The 21,808-nt window shown below is 42.9% G+C and overlaps 1 protein-coding gene across 7 annotated transcripts in view; it reads left to right on the forward strand.

Annotated features, from left to right (window-relative positions):
* Nucleotides 1-21,808, forward strand: part of LOC134225255 (formin-like protein) — a 269,171-nt gene that overhangs the window by 179,528 nt on the left and 67,835 nt on the right. For all 7 annotated transcript variants that reach the window (XM_062705180.1, XM_062705181.1, XM_062705175.1 and 4 more), the window contains one exon: nt 14,240-14,323. In XM_062705180.1, coding sequence (XP_062561164.1) covers nt 14,240-14,323 — 84 coding nt within the window. The remainder of the gene's footprint in view (nt 1-14,239; nt 14,324-21,808) is intronic.

Consider the following 21,808-nt stretch of genomic DNA (forward strand, 5'->3'; position numbering starts at 1 on the left):
CGAGAAAGGCAAAAAGGTGTTTAAAAATAATATTAAAAATTGAAGAAAAGCAACGAGGTCACGCACTTTCTTGGCGTACCTGTGCACAGCTGTGTGGAAAATTGAATTTCTAAATCTAATCTCACCAGCGTTTATGGAACATTTGGTGCTGACGAAACTGATAATAAAATTAGTTTCTACTGTGCCTATAGAACTATTTTTTGCCTTTCTCTCACAACAAAATTTTATAAAGTTAATTTATATACTGCATAAAATAAATAAAACGCCTCATCCATATTTGTGACATGTAAAGATTGTAAAATAAGGGCCCTTTGCAATTATTGCAGTATTTTTTTCGTTTGGGTGTAGTGTATGAATCTTAATTTGCAAATGACCTTTATCAACTTTTTGCGAAAATTACAATTTAATGTATTTCAATTAAGTATCAGAACGTCGGCTCCAGGGGCACGTTCACCTCAATTCGGGAGATTTGTGCCATCGCCTTCACAGCCTTTCTCATCACGCACCTGACGGAAAAGGAAGTGAACAAAAAGGAAAGGAATATGGATGGGAGAAAAATGGGAAGTTTGGGAAAGGTACCCTTGAAGAGGGCATACAACGTATACAACACGTACAAAAGCTCATAGCTCCTTACCACAACGGGTTATGAACATCAGAATACTTTGAAGGTTCAGGTTTCTGTAGTCAATTTCACTTAGTAAGTGTTTACCAAATATTTGGAAACGCAGTTGCGCATAAACTGGGCAGTTACATATCAGATGATAAGAAGTTCCATAATCGGATTCACAACCATCACAGACAAAGGATTCAACACGTTGAATATTTGCCATGTGATAGTTGAGTCCGCAGTGACCTGTCAAGGCCTTGACTAAGACACTGCAATTCTGTTTAGACAGATTAGCTAAATAGTTAGCTACTACCGGAGATGGCTCTCGGATATACAATTTTGTTTGTCGACATGAATCCAAACTACTCCAATACCGTTTGTGCTGAGTGGAAGCCCAAGAGCTAATCAAACGCTTCACCCAACACTTAGATATTGGAATAGCTGGCTCAGGACCAAAAAAGTCTTGTGATGCTCCAGTGCGAGCTAACTCATCAGCCAATTCGTTTCCAGCTATGGAAGAATGGCCAGGTACCCATATAAGGTGCAATGTATTAACTGAATTCAGTTCCTCTATTTGAGTTCGACATGCGATTACTAACTTCGACCTTGAGTTGGCCGAAGCGAGGGCTTTGATAGCTGCTTGACTATCTGAACAGAAGTATATTACTTTGCCCATTATGTGTTTCTGCAGTGCAGATTGCACTCCACACATAATGGCAAATATTTCCGCTTGAAAGACAGTGCAGTGTCTACCCAGTGAGTGGGACTGTTCCAATCTTAGCTCACGCGAGTAGACACCTGCACCCGCTCTACCTTCGAAGAGGGAGCCGTCAGTATAACAAATAATGCTGTCCGACATACTTCTCTCCAAATAGCCAGATGTCCACTCATCCCATGAGGGGAATTGTGTTGAAAATGTCCTATAAGGGAAACTACTAGCGAGTGTGAGATCACTTGGAGCAAGGACTGTTCTGTCCCAATCAACCATGAGTTGTAACAACGAAGTGTGTGTAGAACTGCGGTTTACAGGATTCTCTTCCATGAAACCGAGAACCCATAATCGGTAAGTACAAGAAAGTGCTTCTTGTTTGAGATGTATGTGTAGTGGGACAACGTCGAGAAGAACCTCGAGAGCAGCCGTGGGAGTCGAAGAGAATGCACCAGTCATTGCCATTAGGCACATCCTTTGAAGATGGCCTAATTTAGACTGAATTGTCCTCACTTCACCCTTTTGCCACCACACAAGACATCCATAAGCCAAAATTGGTCGTACAACTGTTGTGTAAATCCATTTGATATATTTAGGTTTAAGACCCCAAGTTTTACCAAAAGTTCGTCGGCATTGACCGAAAGCCATACACGCCTTTTTGACTCTGAACTCAATGTTAGGAGTCCAGGAGAGCTTGGAATCAAGAATTAGTCCCACATACTTTACCTGATCCGTTACATTGATTTCAGAGTCAAAAGATGTAATGGGCGAATACCATTACGGTTACGTTTTTCCGTGAAAAGTACAATAGATGTTTTATTCGGATTAACCGAAAGGCCATATTGGCGACACCAACTTTCGACTGCCTGAAGAGCATTTTGCATCAGGTCGAATAAAGTAGTAATACACAAACCGGCTATTAATATTAGATAGTCGTCGGCAAATCCATAGGTAGGAAAACCGCCATTATTGAGTAATCTCAATAGCGTATCTGCAACGAGGTTCCACAAAAGTGGAGATAATACTCCCCCTTGAGGGCAGCCACAGACACTTAATTTCCTAATCGCTGCTTGACGTAATGTCGAGTAGAGATGTCGGTTTTTAAGCATCTGGTGAATCCATTTGGTAATTATATTAGGTAGCCCATGACAACGTGCGGCTCCAATATAGCATCGAAAGACACGTTGTCAAAAGCACCCTCAATATCTAAGAACGCACCCAAGCATGATTGCTTTTGAGCAAATGCTTTTTCGATGTCGTAGACAACCTTGTGTAGAAGAGTCACGGTGGACTTTCCAGATTGGTAAGCATGTTGATTAACATGAAGAGGCATGTTTGCCAAACAGCCATCACGAATGTGATGATCGATAATGCGTTCTAAGCATTTCAGAAGAAATGAGGTCAGACTGATGGGTATAAAACTTTTTGCTTCTTCATACGAAGCACGTCCTCTTTTTGGGATAAACTTTACAGTGACATCCCGCCAGGATATGGGAATATACCCAGTAGCAAAACTGCATACTAAAAGTTTTTCAAAACATGTTTGATATGCTCAAAACCCTTCTGAAGAAGAACGGGATAGATCCCATCTTCCCTGGAGATTTGTAAGGAGCAAAACTATTAAGAGCCCATTGAATCGATTCAGTAGTTATGATTCTACGAGCCTGAGCCCAAGACCCATAACTACATGAAAAGACATCAGGAACATCCGAAGATGCAATATCTACACATCCAGGGAAGTGTGTATCAAATAAGTGCTCTAACGCTTCTTCGTCAGAAGAAGTGTAGTCGCCATTTGGCTTGCGAATTTCGCCAACTTGGAAATCCTTGGATCTCGCAAGAATTTTGTTCAATCGAGTGGCTTCACTCAAATTGGAAACATTTGCACAAAGGTTTTTCCAGCCGAATCGTTCAGCAGATCGTAGAGCCTTCTTGTAAGCTTTGCGAGCAAACTTGAAAGAATCCGTCCCTGCTGAATGGCGTCTGTTCCAACTCCTTCAACACTGCTTCCTGAGCTTAGCCAAATCGGAATTCCACCACGGGGTTCCTCTTGAGGTTTTCACAGAACGTAAGACGCAAGCTTCTTCAAACGCTTCCACGATATGCAACGTTGTAGTATCAACGGCATCATCCAAGTCGGTAGGAGTTTCAATGGATGGTAGATATCCATGAAATTTTGTCGAGAGCAACTCTGTATAGAGATCCCAGTTGGTTGAACGGGATTTCTAAAACGCAAGGTCTGCGAAGAAACATTCAACTGATCAAAGTAGATGTAGCGATGGTCAGATATGGATTCCTCATCTGACATATGCCAATTCGTCAACTCGTGACTGATTCTATTGGGGCAGAGAGTTATGTCTAACACTTCTGCTTCATTAGATACCATAAAGTTTGCGCGATTCCCTATGTTAAGTAAACCAAGTTCGGTACTACGCCAAAGTATTCCATCAAGCTGGAGCCTCTCAGATTGATATCCGAGCTACCCCAGATGATGTGATGAGCATTAGCATCACTACCGACAATTAGCGGAAGGCCTTTTGACGTGCAATAACTGACCACTTGTTTGAAAGCATCCGTAGGGGATGGTTCATCATGTGGTAAATAAACCGAACAATAGACGTATTTCCTGACGGGGGATCCGCCGGTTGCATCAATTGTGACAGCACATACATCTCTGGTTGTTAGTTCAGAGATAAGTGTAGCAACGATAGCGTTGTTAACAAGTACACATGCACGCGGCATTGATCGAGAGTTTGCCATTTCATTACTGAAAGCAGCAAAAACCGGGTTCACTAGGTTACCTAGGTAAAGGTACCCTTGCGAAAATAGGGTTCCTGCACCAAAGCCACTTGGGATTTGCCATTTTGCATAAGTCTACAAAGATTAATCGTTGCTGTTCTTTTGTGCTGAAGATTGATTTGAGCTATCCTAACTGTAGCCATTGCGAATTACGATAAAACACTCCACAACTTCAACATTTATGTGAACAGCAACGATGAAACCAAGTCGGTATCGTATCAAGAACGTCAAAGACGAAACACAGAGTACACTGTGAAAACGCATAAAGCGAATCCATATAGGTGACAATTAGATAAAAACTAAATAAAACATACTCAAAATCCCACCCTTATTTAACCTCGTTGAGATTGAACAAGAGTAGCCGATTATTCCGGAGAAGCAATAAGTCAACTACGCCATAGCTCCGGTTGGCGCAATAAGGGCTCAATACTGTGAAGGGTGCCCTGGTGCTTCACAGGCTCCGTTAGCGGTTAGGTTCATTTTAGACCCCTAACCATTCATTCATAGGCACGGTAAGCATAAAGCCGCATCACACCAAGAATTAGGGGTCACCTGTATGGTGGACTTTTACCACTGGAACAGGCAATCCGTAGCGTTATTCTTAGCCAGACAACCGGCTGCCGACACCACACGGCTATCTAGGCTGTTCGTGGAGAGAAGTTGACATTGACTTTACGTCAACTCTCAATGTGGCCGAACAGCCGTCAAAACGAAACTGATAATAAAATTAGTTTCTACTGTGCCTATAGAACTATTTTTTGCCTTTCTCTCACAACAAAATTTAAGTTAATTTATATACTGCATAAAATAATTAAAACGCCTCAACCATATTTGTGGAATGTTTCTAATGTAAAGACTGTAAAATAAGGGCCCTTTGCAATTATTGCAGTATTTTTTTCGTTTGGGTGTAGTGTATGAATCTTAATTTGCAAATGACCGTTATCAACTTTTTGCGAAAATTACAATTTAATGTATTTCAATTAAGTTGGTTAGTAAACAGCATGCAACGCCCGTTGATTAATTTTATCCAATCGTGATGTAAACAGAACAACTCCGGCGGGAGTAAACAGGTTAACTGAAACCGGATGTTTGAATCTAACTTAATCTTTCAAAAGGGCGGAAGTGTTTGTTACTGTGTGAGTGTAAATTTTACCATAGTTGGTTGTTTTAGCTTACATTATGGAAAACGTAATCCTAACTGCAGACCATACAAAGGAAAACCTCCCATTGTTACTTTGGTAGCTTTAGAAAATCGAGCGAAAAATCAATTTCGTGTTGCACACTCTGCTAGGCACTTGAAGGACATACGCCCTATGTTGTTTGGGTCGGAAATTCTATCCGGCACTACATACCTATATTTGTCGAGCTGCGGACACTAATTGAAAATAAATCATATCTGACTTGCCCTCATAATTTCACTTCGGTTAACGGAACCGCAGGGGACCGTAGCGGAACATCTCCTCTTCCTTACTTACTGGGTTAGTAGAAGCAATTTCAAACAAAACGCCTATTATTTGTGCCCGGCAGTCACTCCTCGTGTGGAGTTTTAGGAGGCAAATATCAAACAACGAGTACGCATTTTCTCGACCCTCCCGAAGCAGAATGACGACGATTATGATGAGAATTGTAAACAAAAGAGCATCTCTTGCGTCTCATTCCATTACGACTTTGAGTTGTCTCGTTGGAGTTTATAAAACGATACCGCGTCAGACAGGAAGTTAACAGTAGGGTCGTCAACAGATGGCCTCAATAATTATTTTTCGATTGGTCCTTTGTGATTTATTTGTTTGATCACGATTGCTTAGTTCCCCCGCTAAATTGATGACCTCTTGAGCAAACTCAATGAATCGATTGGGAAGTGCATAATTTTGACGACTTTTTTTGTGGCTTTATTGCTTACTCATGCGCAGACCTACCGAGGAACTATGACATCAGCTTTTAAGTTGAATCATTTTGAAGTGATTCAACTCCAGGAAAGAAGTGATGATTCGAATCTACTTCAATCAGTAAAACGACCTAACAAACCACTTGACAATAATTTATTTGCCAAAAAGTGAATAGACTTATTCGCTCGCATCCATCGACTAGAAAAGATCTGTGTAATTATTCACGTTGCGTCGTGGTGGAGTTCACATTCGGCGCATTAGTCACGCGTAGCTTATTACACAAAAGCGAGCATCACGTCGTGATTTAGCGCCGGATGTCAGCATAAGCGACCGGCGCGGCGCGACGAAGTGCGACCGACAACAAGATGCGAATTCATGTTGGCTATGTCGACGCTAATTGCTGCATGGCAGGGCAGGGCATCAACATTCAACAACCGATCCAGCTTCTGGCCCCCGGTTTATGCGATAAAATCGCGCGAAGTAGATGTGTACGAGATGGCAAATAAACGAACTCAACGGACCAGCCAGCCAGCCGGCGGCGGCAGCGCGTCAGCAGCGGAACCGAAATGAGCCTTATTGTGTGGATTAACATTCGGTGGGCTTGCAAATCGGTTGGCAGATGTTTTGCTTTTTCCTGGGTACCTGAGGAGGAGATTTTACAAACAGGATAAGATTCACCTTTCACTGGCGCTGATGATGGCGGTGGTTGAGTGCTAGCGGTACAATGTGTGATTTGTTAAAATTTAATGCGTTCTCTGGTCGCAATTATGACAGACGGTTTCGGTTCCCTCTTCAATTAAGCTTCTGTGATCATGGACAGAATTTGCTAGCTGTTTCCTGGCTTCCATTTTCGGTTCAGAGACTGTCGTATATTCTCGATTTGAAAAGTTTTGATAGTGGTACGTGTGGCGGAAATCAATGCACGAACGATGGCGGACATTTACCTTGGATGTTACTGGAAAGTATTCGCTATTTTATGCAGGATGTTAGACGACTATTCAACGAGTTTCAACTCTGGTTCAGAAAATTTAACAACAAGGTTGTCAAACATAAAGCATAATAAACTTGATACACGTTGAAACATAGAATCTATTTATTCCTAGAATTATTGTATTTTAAGCAAAACATCAATCGAGAGCTTCAATAAAGGTCTGATGAAAATTATCGAGCATTTTTTGTGACACCAAAAGAACTTGTGTTCGTTTGCCGTTAAAACCAGAAGCGTTACTATCAAATAATAATAAGACATCGAGAAGCAAATAAAATACTTTGAATAGAGATTATAATAATCATTTGAGGGATAGCTTTATGTAGAGGATTTATTTTTGCCTTTGTCTAGCAGCAATTTTTGTTACCTATTTTAGTGCACGTCGGAATTTGCGTTCAATTGACACGACAGGTTTGTCGGTTAGGGTGATGTCCACGTAGCGTTTTTTCCATGCCACGTGTACACTGCCGTTCTACGCATAATTGTCCCATGTTACTTTGGATGAAAAATCTCAAACTCGAATCAATTTGTCCCACTGAAAAAATGAAGTTGTTGTTTGACGATAATAGAGACTGAAAACCGTTTAAATAAGTAGTGATTCGTTTTTTTCCTGCCAAAGTGTTGCCTACGCTCATAACATCCCGAAAATATTTGTTTAATTTTAAGATCCAATCGATTCTGAAACTAGTGGGACAAATTGACTCGAGTTTGCATTTTTTCATCGAAGGTAACATGGGACAATTATGCGTAGAACGGTAGTACACACCGTTGAAATAACACAGGTGTGTATCGGCACGATGATGCTACGTTATCGATTTTACCCGATGCACACCTACGTCCTTTTAACAACGTGTTCACATAGCGTTAACAAGGCGCTACGTGGGCATCGAGCCTTAAAACACCCAACTACAAAGTAAAACCATGATCCGATCGAGAAGATCTGCTTTTACTTCTTCTTTTTGGCAATACATCTCACCTCGCAATTCAGTGTTCATTGAGCACTTCCACAATCCTCAAGTGCGAGGTTTCTAGGCTAAGTTACCATTTTTACATTCGGTAATCATGAAGCTAACACGATTATATTTTTATGCCCAGGGAAATCGAGTTAATTTCCAATCCGGGACTTCTACTAAACCCACCTTCGTACTTCAGACCACATCTTTGCTGTGCCATTTAGCTCGCAACTTGGTAGAAAGACTCAGATAGTCCCCAGTGGCGGATACATCCTACTTCGTCAGGCAGTCCCCCGGCGACGGAAGATCCCCAGATACCGACGACCCGTATCCGTAGAAGGTTATTACGTTACCACCACTACTTGATCACCTGCTTAGCATATTCATAGATCAGCGCAAGTCTTAACCACTTTTTCACTTCATCGGGTAACTGGAAGAGCTCCAAGGTCGATCCAAAGATTTTGGGTGGAGATAATTTTCGGTTCAATGGTGCCCCGACGAACCGAAGCCGGTGCATCTGCACGCCACTGTCTACTCTACAAGTGCCCGGTTGATCTAGCCGATTGGTTTCCCCTACCCTCGAGCAATTCGGCTTCCTGTTAATTCGTTGAGCCATTCAGCGCACTCTTTGCTCGCGGACTACTGGGATAGTCCCCGGCGATTGATCAATCCTACTCTGATGATGAGTTCCCCGACGTCGAAACCTCCCCCGTAACCGATGAACCGCCTCAACGGTCGATCCAAAGATTGCGGGTGGAGATAGCTTTCGATTCAATGGTGCCCCGAATACCTATAAACTCGTACGCCGCGATCTACTCAACTAGTCCCCTACGATGGATCTGGCCTACTTCGATAATGGAGTTTCACCCAAAACTGTTTAAAAACTCTTTTGGAGGTGATGTCGCAGCCGCCGACTCTAATTATTGCCTCCTGCACCGAATTTCGGTTGTCGACGACTATCATCTAAAACCAATTGCATCTTCTTGCTGCGCAACCATACAGGACTGATTGTATGGCCTGCAGTCAAACCTCCACGATAAAAGTTTCGTACTCGGTCTTCGTTGCGTCATCGGCGAATCAGTACTCGATTCTGAAAGTAGATTTCCAAAATTTGGACAACCCTACCGGTACTACCAGCCGAAGCAATGAGTTCGCGATTATCGCGTACGTCGATAATTATCCCTGCGTAGTAACGGATACTGCACCGCTTGCATTCGATGGCAATCTCTGTAGTGCCAACCAACGAATCCGTGACTGTTGTTCCCGTGAACTCGTTAGTTCACGAATTCATGAACGCTTTCTTTTGCTTGGTAACATGACCATGACCAACATGACTGTCTCTTCCATATATCCGGGACTGTTCGCTGGTTCAGGCACTTCTGCCGGGGTGACCTAAATATGTCCGGATTTGCCATTATGGCTTTTAACGCCATGGATCCCATCCGGACCAGGTGCCTTACTCGGCTCGAGGAACTCCGCCACCGTCAGTAGCTCCTCTATCGTCATTCGCCCTTCTTCGTCAGCTGCTTCTTCACTCGCTGCTGGTTTCTGTGGTAGATTAATTAAAGTACTATAATTATCGTCCCCAACCTCTTTGGACATCATTCGGGAAAAGCCAGTGCTCCATTGTTTTGATCATCATCACCCGATTGGTGTCTTCCCATGGGTTCGAGTTGGCGCTCTGGCACAGTCTGTCGAAGCAGGCTTTCTTGTAGGCAGAGGCAGGTTGCTCGATGAGCTGCAATTTACTCGCTCCACCAGTATACCGGTTTCCTGCAATTCCGCGGTCGTGCCTTCCCAGGCATGGTAGCGCCACACGCTCGTGACAGAACCGCAGCCAGTTCGTCACCACATAGACTCCAGACCTATAGCTTAACTCTTACTGAACGTCCCACTGTGCAGATGGGTGACCCTCCACGCTCGGGTTGTAGGGGTAGCTCCCCGGATATCTCTCTTTGACTCGCTGCTTATCCTGAACCGGATAGCCAAATGGTCGCTGTGGGTGTAACAATCGTCAGCCCTCCAATGCAGATCGCCGACCAAACTAGGACTGCAGAATGTTACGTCTATTATGGATTCCACTCCGTTTCGCTAGAAAGTACTTTGGAAGCCGTCGTTGCACAGCACGACGTCCAGCTTGGCTATGGCTTCTAGCAATGTTTGCTCTCTACGGTTAGTACAGCGGCTTTCCCACTCTGTCGCCCGCGCACTGTAATCTCCTTCAATGACTGCTGTCTTGCGACCCACCAAGTCCTATAGTAGTGGTCTATTGGCCACCTTGGCACAACGACGATTCATGTCCTGCTTCGAGGTAACGGAAGTACTTGTCGACTACCGGGGGTTGGTAGAGAAGGACTGGATATACTGACCTGCCAACTTTTAGCTTATCCACCTTGATCAGCTTGTAGGCCTTAGTGGCCGGTAGCTTCATCTACCCCACCATAATTTGCGATCTTCTTGCACTTGCTCTCATGGTCTGCACTCTCCCTACGCCTCTTGGCTGTTAGCGCTTATGCCAGGCGAGTCCCTAGTACGCTTGCCTGTCCTCCTTTCTGCCGCTCTATCACTGAGTGCGAAATCTGAAGCCTTCTATGTAATGGATGTGGTACTGAGAAAGGAGAAAGGAACAATCTGTGTGCTCTATTCCGCCTTGCCATAGCTTTCCAACCAAGCCGTTAGCACTGCAGGCCATACGCACCATCCATTGGTGGTGAAGTCAATAATGTCATAGAGTTGCACCATGACTCCATCTCTGTCACATCCGATGCGTTGAGTGGAACCCTCTCCAAAGTTCAAACCTCTCCTTGCCTCAGTTGCTTTGTTGGTTACTGAAGCTTTATTCACATTTGTTGGGTCCCCTTTAGGGCTCCCCGCGAACCCAGTTGGGATAATAACCTTCTTGATCCCTTGGTTATTTTTGTTGATGCAGTGAGCCCATGTAGGGTTTGACATCTCATCTGTTCAGATCCCCATCGGCGTAAGCCAGGAAGGAATCAGTTGGTCATACTACATCTGGTTTGGTAAGCCGGACGGCTGGATTAAGACGGCGTTCCCCAGAACCTCCCATGGTTTTACGCGGGGCGAAAGGCTTTACTCAAGGAGTGGAATGAATTGTATCCATATCGATCTCCGCTCGTGTCAACGTACCGTTGCCGTTGTCGAACCTCTTGGGTTGGGCTAGTGCGCTTTTAGCTGTGCACAATCGATTTGATAGGACGTGCTTGCCGCTTTTTGTAGAGATTGAACTGAGCTGTCAAACCCCAACGATTGGAAGCCAGCAAAGGAATGGAAGCAAGTTTTTTCCAAATTCTTCCAAATGAGCAGATGAGGATGTTTTTCAGGTACGAAAAGGTAAGTAAATGAAGAACAGCGTTACTTCGTGAAATCTGGTAATCAAATGCTACCAGAAAATGAATATTGGCAGAATTGATAGGACAATATTTTTGCGGTCGAACCAAAACAATAATATCTATGTTTGTTTTAATAATTCCGCTGGTTGATACAACTTGATATGCATATTTGATTCAAAAATAGTTTTTCGTTCGCTTTAAACGTAACAATATGTTTGTTGCAAACGTATTTATTGTTGGGGCTAGAACAAACTGAACTTCTGTTTGAGTTAACCTCAAATATGTTTGCTTGTACCGTACTTTTTTCTGTGTGTTTTTCGTCCTTCATTCGTCTTCTTCACTTCTTCTATCTTTATTTCTTCTTCTTTCTACCTTATTTTTTGTTTCATCTTTTTTCTTTGCTCCCTCATGCTTTTTTATCATTTTTCATTTCTTCATTTGTTTTCTTCCTTCTTTTCCTTTGATTTACCCTCCTTCTTTCTTCTTTGCATTTTTATTTCTTTCTTCTTTCTTTCTCATTTTAAATTTTTCCTTCATAATTCTTTTTTACTCTTTCTTGATTCTTTCTTCCTTCACCTTTATTGCTTTATCCTTCTGTCTTCATCTTTCTTTCTTCAACTATCTTTCTTATTTATTCTTCCTCTTTCTTCCGACTTTCTTGTTTCTGGTTTCCCTCTTTCTTCTTTGTTCATTCTTCTTCTTTTTTCTTTCTTTCTTCCTCCATCCTTTTTTATCTTATTCCTTTCTAATTTTCTTCTTTCTTCTTCTTTCGTTCTTATTTTTTCTTCCATTTTTTCTTTTTTTTTCTTCCTTCTCCCGTTTTCCATCTAATTTCATTTTTCTTCTTTTTTCCTTCTCATGTTTCCCTCTTCCTTTTTCCTTATTCATTCTCCCATTTTCCTTCTAACTTCTTTTTTCTTCCTTCTTCCTTCTCATGTTTCCCTCTTCCTTTTTCCTTATTTCTTCTCCCTTCCATTTCTTTCTTCCTTCTTCATTCGTTCAACTTCCTTCTCCTTTCTTATGTTTTTCTTCTTCCCTTTTCTTCTTTTTCCTTCTTTCTTCTTCATTTTTTTCTTTTTCATTATCATTTTTTTTTTATTCTTTCTCCCTTCTTCTTTTTTCCTTCTTTTTTCTTTCTCCTTGCTTCTTTTTTCTTATTTTTCCCTTCTTCTCTTTTCTTCTTTTTTCCTTCTTCCTTTTTCCTTCTTTTTTTTCTTTTGTCCTTCTTCTTTCTTTCTTCCTTCTTCTTTTTTTCTTCTTCTTCCTTCTTCATTTTTCCTTCTTTCTTTTGTCTTCGTCTTCCTTAAATCTCACTTCTTCCTTCTTAATTTTCCCCTCTTCCCTATTCCTCCATACTTTTTCCTTCTTTCTGCTTCCTGCTCCTTTTCTTTCTTTCTTCTTCCTTCATCCTTCTTTCTTTTATTTTTTATTTCTTTTTCTTCTCTCCGTTCTGCTTCACTCATCTTTCTACTCATTTTTCATTTCTTCCTTTTCATTCCTCATATCCCTCTTTTTCACTTTTCTCTTCTCATGTATCACTTCTCACTTCTCGTTTCTCGTTTCACAATTCACACTGCCTTTTTCTCATTTCTCACTTTTCTCTTCTCATTTCTTATATCTCACTTCTCACTTCTCACTTCTCACGTCTCATTTCTCACTTCTTAATTTCTCACTTCTCACTTCTCACTCTCAAATTCTTACTCTTCACTTCTAGTTTCTCACTTCTCATTTATTACTACTAACTAGTCACTTGTCATATCCCACTTTTCACTTCTCAATTCCCTCTACATCTCACTTCTTTACTAATTCGACCATTCGGCCTAATGACCATCGGCCTAACGGCGTTCGGCCAAATGACCCAGTATCTTGCCAGGGTACATAGAGCCAACGTAAAAGATTTCCATCCTTGGCCCTGGTCAGATGCCTATCAACTTGCTTAATTTGCAGAAATGTCGCAAATACATCTTGCTCACACATCATCTATTCGTCCAGCTGTAGCAGTTAATGCACGAAAAGTAGTACGTTGTATGGGTCAATGTAGTACGTTGACGGGTTCATCAAATGTGATTTCTGAAAACAAGCGTTAAATTGGAGCCCAGAAGGGCATCGCAGCAGAGGTTAAAATTTAAATAAAATCAATCAAAATCGAACCTGGCAACAGGTTAAAATTATTCTCGGCCATCGCTCAGGAAGGAGATCTTTGAAGTCGATCTTGATACCATTCTTCGGAATTCTGTCTACCACCGAAATGAGTTAGCTTTGTCTTGCAGATCAGTGGGCGCATAAGAAACTGGTGCTACCATTACACTATATTAACCTTGAGTCTAGCGATCTGTTTCAACGTATAAAATACTATAACTATGTGGAGTATCAAGGTATCAATTATGTCCATAATTCACAAACACGTCGACAATTGACAATCACATTTTAAGTACATAACTAATCAGCAACAGTGGCTTAGGGTTATGCACAATCATAACATATACTTGAATCTGATTTAAATTGCACAGCAATTTATCGCACTCATTCACGCTTGATTGGCACTTTAATTTATTCGACATCTCCGACATCTTAAAATGTCCAATTGTGAAACAATGATCTGACGCACAGGCATATTATCTGTTGGGTTGGAAATAAACACAGCAGTTAAAGAGCATGCAAAATAAAACTGTCCGGTGAATTGGATTGTTATGGCCTTTAAAATATGACAACAATATAAATAACTTCAATGTTATGTGTAGACGGTAGCGCATAGGATAGACACAGGATTTCCGTTTCGTTTCGTTGCGTTAATTTATCCATAATGACATGGCTACTAATTTCGCCACTAATCTCTCTTTAATGGATATGGCAGATATTTATTGCACCGCCCCATTTGTATACACAACATCCATTCATTCAAAAAAGTATACTCATTCGTGTTCCTTTTCGTTTTCAATTTTTACAGGCATCCATGGATCTCCCGCCGGACAAGGCGAAGCTGCTGAAAAACTACGACAACGAAAAGAAATGGGATATCATTTGCGATCAGGTGAGTGTGGTGTTTATTTTTTAATTTTTGATTCCGTCCCTCATCATCACAACACGGTTATTGTGCTGTCTCGTCGTGAATTATAGCCGCCCCGTTGTTTGGTACTTAATGGCCGAATTGGATTCGGAAATGAACGTGAGTTGAATCAATCAAGTCGAGGACACTTGGTCGAAAATTAAGCCGATAAATGGGAAATGAAACGACTCATTGTGCTGCTCCAGTGGGTATGTTTGCGAGCGGATTTAACGGCTCTCATCGATCAGCACTGTCAATTATAGTTTCCTAATTTCAGCAATTTGACATTCTATGGAACCAGTTAGGAATTTAAAAAATAAGCCTAATACTTTATTTCCAAAATTACTGAAATGATGGAAACATTTGAAAATCACAGTTGGATCTGGTCTAGGGTCCTGCAAATTGCCTGATTTTTTGCCGCAAACCACTTGCTTTTTGTTTCAACCAACCTCTGGTAACCTAATTTATTTTGAAGGCCCGTTAGAAATATATTCCATCAATTAGATGCTTTCCAAGACATCCGGCAAAAACAATCAGATTTCTGTCAAAAGTAATCTTTCTCTATGAGCAGGGTTATTCAGAAATTATTGATTTATCACAAGCTTCACGATTTTATAAAAACTTTCTGTTTGTTCCTTACTCAACCTCCTGACTGCTTCAGAAGCATACCTAAAGTATTCAATAGCATACCGCATGATCCTTATTCAGCAGAAATCACATACAAGTCTACGGATTAGTTAAAGTTGTGCAATATTGATTCGCTACCTCAGCTAGCTTTCAAACCGTTGAAGCAGCCACCCAGGCCCCAAATACTGCAAGTGTCTCGTAAAGTGCCATCGTGTCAACACGCGCGAGACGTAGGTTTAATTGCCGGCCGAGCGGTCAAACTAGATGCACCTTCATCTGAAAATAAAAACTAGTTTTCTGACTGGCTTCTCAAACGTCGACGCTTTCGATGAAGCAGGTCAACAACATTTCAAATAGGAACGGTTCGGGTGTGCTTTGTGTCGAACCGCGAACTTTTATGGTCATTTGGTGGATGGCTTCTGACACCTTGCTAAGCAACTGTTCAACCTCGCGCCTCAAGCACATACATAGTTCACTCGTTAGAGTGTCCCATTGAGATCGAAAAGGGTCATTCAGGATTGGGGAGTACGTTTTCGTGAATGGGATGTCAAAACATTTACTTCGTCGAAAATGGACACCGCACCGGCCGGCGCAGGTAGCAGGGAGCGCAACCAGAATCCAATCAACGAAACGAGTGTACTTATCGGAATACGCCCACTTTGCAGTGGAATAAATTGCGTCTGATTAAGCTGTCGAAGCGAGGTGTGAGATCATACCTATTTTAAATCCCGGGGCTAGTGTGATTCCAATGAGGTATACTTCACCCGGGTAGGGTGTGTTTCTATAAAGATTAAGAATTGTGTCTTACGTACCACTGATAATGGAAGCAAATTGTATTGATTTATGAAGCATGTTTATAAAATATTGCTTAGAGGAAAAGCAGTCTGATAGTTGAGAGTTTGAATCTCACTTATCATAGGACAACGATGATGAATATAATTCGCAGTGCAGTGCTATGAAATATTCGGAAATGACGAAAATATCACCGGGTGTTTTGTGCAAATCTGTTTTTGCCTTTCTCATACAACAAGGTATAATGTAAGGGCTACACCAAAAAAATAAATCTGACGTTAAATGTTAAATGTGTGAATGTAACACATTGAATCATTAATCATTTTAGCGTGGCGCAATCAATTACTCTCATAATTGAGTATTTTTTAGGAAGCGGTGGTGGTCTTTTAACAGCCAAAATGTAGGCAATTAGTACTGCATTTACAACATTAATTCGAATTCAACATATTGAATCGAGAATTGGCGGTGTGCAAGAAGACGGTGTGTGGCGGCGAAGAATGAACAATGAGCTCGCCCAACTCTACGGCGAACCCAGTATCCAGAAGGTAGCTAAAGCCGGAAGGGTACGATGGGCAGGACATGTTGCAAGAATGCCGGACAGCAACCATGCAAAGATGGTGTTCGCTTCCGCTCCGGCAAGTACGAGACGGCGTGGAGCGGAGCGAGCGAGATGGGCAGACCAGGTGCAAAACGACTTGGCGAGCGTGGGGCGTATCCGAGGATGGAGAGATGCGGCCTCGAACCGTGTATTGTGGCGTCAAATTGTTGATTCAGTGTTATCTGTTTAGATGTAAACTAAATAAATGAATGAAATGAATATTTAATCGAGAAAGATATAATCACCAATTGGGGATAAATTTTGGTTTTTTTGTGATGTTTCTATTGTAACAATTGAGCAATAGGGCGAGGGGGGATTTTTACAGTGAGCGTTACGTAATTAAAGGGTGGAAATCTGGATACGCGTTACTTGTTGTTACATGAGGGGGGAGGGGGTTCCAAATCATGATTTTTCGCGTTACGTAATTTGTGCACAAGACCTTACTGTATAAGATTTTGGCATATACAATTCTGCAAGGTGTTTATACAGAAACCGTATTAAAAAAATGGTGAGATTTCAATAATATATCGATCGTAGTAAAATCTTTCAAAATTGTATATACCAAATTATTATACAGTTTATGTAAGGCTCTTATGCAGAACTGTTTCAATATCTCCCATCCGCTAATCAGTGAACTAAACATTCGGCATTAGATCGGGAGACTCTCTTCGTTATCATCCAGTACAGTGACGACCTACCTGTGATACGAGTCCGCCATCGAGGCAGCTTATCAATTTCCGTGGCTAACGTCTTTGAAGTGTGCATTATAGAAAATCAGGATTTTCTCCGATTCGTAAATCAAGTTGACCTACTAATACTGTGGAGCGGTAAACTTCAGAATATCAGTACTTCAATCGATATGGTTCTCAGTTCTCAAGATATAGGCATCCGAACTAGACAGTTATTAGCTTTTGAAAAATTAATGCATTATTCATCTGCCAATATCTTCGGTTACAATCACCCTTTTTCAACTTTTGAAAAAGTTTCTGAAAGTTTCATAACCTTTCAAACAGCTGGTAACATTCGGATAATCAGGTAGTAAAACATCCCAATAAGACCCGATGAAAAGGAAGAAAAGGTTCTCAAAGTTTTGTCTTAACATTAAATATGGAGAATCTTCTAATACAAGTTCAGTGCGAGATTTCTCTTGTTTCGGACTGCAGAACGATGACGCGATCGGTCGAAATATTTGTTCTGCATTTCGCGGCCGGTAATAAAAATCAGTTCAGTGCGAGATTTCTCTTGTTTCGGACTGCAAAACGATGACGCGATCGGTCGAAATATTTGTTCTGCATTTCGCGGCCGGTAATAAAAATCAGTTCAGTGCGAGATTTCTCTTGTTTCGGACTGCAGAACGATGACGCGATCGGCCGGAATATTTGTTCTGCATTTCGCGGCCGGTAATAAAAATCAGTTCAGTGCGTGATTTCTCTTGTTTCGGACTGCAGAACGATGACGCGATCGGTCGAAATATGCATTGCGCGGCCGGTAATAAAAATCAGTTCAGTGCGAGATTTCTCTTGTTTCGGACTGCAGAACGATGACGCGATCGGCCGAAATATTTGTTCTGCATTTCGCGGCCGGTAATAAAAATCAGTTCAGTGCGAGATTTCTCTTGTTTCGGACTGCAGAACGATGACGCGATCGGCCGAAATATTTGTTCTGCATTGCGCGGCCGGTAATAAAAATCAGTTCAGTGCGAGATTTCTCTTGTTTCGGACTGCAGAACGATCGCGCGATCGGCCGAAATATTTGTTCTGCATTTCGCGGCCGGTAATAAAAATCAGTTCAGTGCGAGATTTCTCTTGTTTCGGACTGCAGAACGATGACGCGATCGGCCGAAATATTTCTCTGCATTGCGCGGCCGGTAATAAAAATCAGTTCAGTGCGAGATTTCTCTTGTTTCGGATTGCAGAACGATCGCGCGATCGGCCGAAATATTTGTTCTGCATTGCGCGGCCGGTAATAAGAGTAGCTATCGAACAAGTAAGTGCAGTGCGTGTTTTAGTCGTCGGGAAAAAAATAAAGTATTTTGTGTTCGGTGGCTCATGCGCATGTCGCGCGCGGTCGAAAAAAGCGAGTTCTTCAATAGTTTGCTGTAGCCATCGAACAAGTGAGTACAGAGTGCTGCGCTTCCGTGCGGTCGTCCAAAACGCGAATCTCCTTAGCTTTCATATGCCACCGGGCGTGCATGTTTTTTAACTTTTAAATCGTATTAGTGTCATTTCCCATCCCATAGATCGCATCGCTTACCAAAGTGAATCCAGATAAATTATCCTTTGTAACTAAGACGATATCCTATCCCAAGACAATCGTGGAGATGCAGAGGTATACTCGGTCTCTAGTAGCAACGAGAGTCGGACTAACAATCCTTCCATTCCTATATGACCGTAAGGACGTGGCCGGCGCCGTTATTGACTTTAAATATTTGAGCTCCCGAAACGTGTACATTGAGAATGGGTAGCTAATCCCAAGCCCCATTCATTGTGTTCTCTGTACAATTTCGCAAGTTCAGTCAATCACGGAGTAGCAACTACGAATTGTGCGGTCATAATGCTCATGCTCATGCTCATGCTCATGCTCAATATGGAGAATCTTCTAATACACGGTACACTTCTATGGGCTGGATACCTATTTCATTCGTATGCCACAAGAGCGTGAAATGAAAGTAATATAGAGACAGTAGAGAAGGAAGAAGTTGCAGGCTATGTAATTGGTGGCTTCTGTAGTTGGGGTATCTAAGTAAGTGAATATGAAAAAAACCCCAACTTAATTCACCGAGTGGTGATACTGCCTTTCTCGCATTTAGCCAAGACACCAACCTTATATGGCGTTAATATGGTTCGATGTACCATTTTCTTTATAACTTTTAAACGCAACAGTCGATCGATATAAAATTCAATAGTGATCAACTAGGCTTTACCCCCTGTCGAATGAAACTTGTTGCGAGAAAATCGGTTAAGGATTACTATATGAAGAGTTGTCTAATGTTTTTCTTAGATTTTGTGCACACACATACACATGGACATTTGTACAGCTCTTTGAGCTGAGTCGATTGGTATATAACACTATACTGCCGCTAACCGCAAGTCGAGCACATCTGTATATGGGGCTCCATATACAGATGTGCTCGACTTGCGGTTAGCGGCCGAACTATTTGCAGCACCGCACTCTAGATCAAATTCTGCGCGATTGATTTGTTTTCCTCAGAAGTTGTCCCAAAGTTGTATTCTAATTATTTTTAATTTTTGCCCGTTGAATTCACCAACTTTTTGTATATACAAACCTTGCGTGTTCTCAAACGAATCTATTAGGAAGAAAATTATGTAAATCCGTTAATCCGTTCGTGAGTTAAATCGTCAGGAAGGAACTCTCAATTCATTTTTCTTTGCCTTTATCGTATACTAAGTATACGTAAATGCTATATGATCACTCCAAAAACAAACTTTTGATAGAAGGCTCGGAGACCCATAGTGTTATACACCCGGTTCTTTTTTACACGGGTGGGTTTTAGTTGATTACGACCTTTAGCGTTGATGAAACTATGAGTTAACCCCATGAAAAAAATCACAAAAAATCAAAGAAAATTCAGGTGGTATTTAAAAAGCTGTGAAAAATCAGGTTAACCGGGAAATTAAAGAATACCAACCGTGTAAAAAAAAATATTGGGTGTATACCAATCGACTCAGCTCGACGAATTGAGGTGATGTCTGTTTGTGTGTATGTATGTATATGCGTGTTTTTTTTCCTAAGCAATGGAGGGGGAAACAGCTCAACAGACATCCTGGGTGGTGGTCCCTAACCCCGCACTTCCTGGACAAGTACGGGGTTAGGGATCACCTCCAACAGCAAACGAGGGAGGCAGGACTACATCCCCGACCCGCTAAACCGTTTCCATTGCCGCCAAGCCCATAGTCCCTTCGGTACAACCAGAAAGTAATGCTTCAAAGGGGGGCCAGTGCACAACGCACCCTCGAGGTTAGCTGCGTGTCCTTGCAGCACTGAACATCGTGACTCGCTTTTTTAGAAGAACACCATGGTATCGTGCCAGCGCATTGCCGGCTTTCCAGATGGCCTTACCACGCCCTATGTCCTCGGAAGGTGGGAAGGGTCGACTTCGCGCCTGCTTCCCTCTGCACGAATGGTATCAAGAATGATGATGCCGCGTGCACCCCAAATTGACCTCTCTGCGACAGGGTCTATTCGCCAACACACAGAGGGACTTGCCGATGCGGTGCCTACGCCTGCCCCAGTCTTGACGAGGACCCCTTTCCGTCCTCGGGCTCGGAACCCGCCCGGTTGACCGACGCCGCGAAAGCGACCATACCATGTTGTTCTTCGCGCGGCCACTTGTTCGATAAAAGGATCGAGTTCGACCACAGAGCATGACCATGACCACCGGTATGACCGATGAAGCCGACTCCGATCCCTTGGACCACCTCTTATTTGCGCCTGAGTTAGCCATCCTTGAGTCCACGCGCCACCTTCTGTGTAGCTCCGAGACGATTTGGGCGATAGCCGATAAAACGGCGTTCCAGCCAACTTCATCTTTACACATCCTCCGAACTAGGTTGTCCGGGGTAGTGACCAGACCACATGTGGCAAGCATGTGGTCACGCATTGCGCGAAAACGCACACGAAGAACACGTGTTCCGCCGTTTCCTCTAAACCTGCGCACACCAAACACTCGGCGAGGCCGAGCAAGCCAGCTGCGTTACCTGCACTGTGATTTTGCAGCACGCTTAAACGCCGGGCACATCGAACCCCCCATGGGGTGCTTGCTGTTCACAGCTTTGCTGGAACAAGTCAAACAATTGGGAGGGTTCGTGCAGCATTGTGCCTTATGTGCCTCCAATTCGCAGCGTCGGCAGAGATTGCTTCTGTCAGGGCCTTTGCAGTCTCATTGCTTATGCCCCGGTTCCAGGCACTTGAAGCAAACTTCGGGTTGCTCGTATATGCCCACAGGGCATACCGACCATCCCACTTTGACGCTCCCTGACTTGACTACCTTGGAGGCGTCCGCTGCAGATAGCCGAACCAATGCTACCTGCGTCCCTGCCGAACCTTTCCGTAGCCGAACGGCTGCGGTGGGCGTCTCCACTTCACACTGTCGCCGCAGTGCCGTGACGAGCTCTTCGACTTCGGTGATCTCGTCCAGGTCTTTAACCCTTAGATTCACCTCCGTCGTGAGTGCCCTCACCTTGACCGTCTCGCCTAGGACTTCCTCCGCCAACGTAGGCGGCGCCCTTTTGCGAGACGTCCCGCTTTAGCTCGAGGATCATCTCGCCCATCCGGGTACGTCTTATTCGGCGTACGTCGGCGCCGAGTTCACCGAGCTTGACGTCACTCCTCATCGCCTTCAGGACGTCCGAGTACTTTGCCTCGTCCGTTTTGATGACTAGGGCATCGCCCCTGGAGCAATTGGCGCCTACCCTAGACTTCTTGCTACCCTC

This window comes from Armigeres subalbatus, chromosome 3 (assembly GCF_024139115.2).
Source record: "Armigeres subalbatus isolate Guangzhou_Male chromosome 3, GZ_Asu_2, whole genome shotgun sequence".
Classification (NCBI taxonomy): domain Eukaryota; kingdom Metazoa; phylum Arthropoda; class Insecta; order Diptera; family Culicidae; genus Armigeres; species Armigeres subalbatus.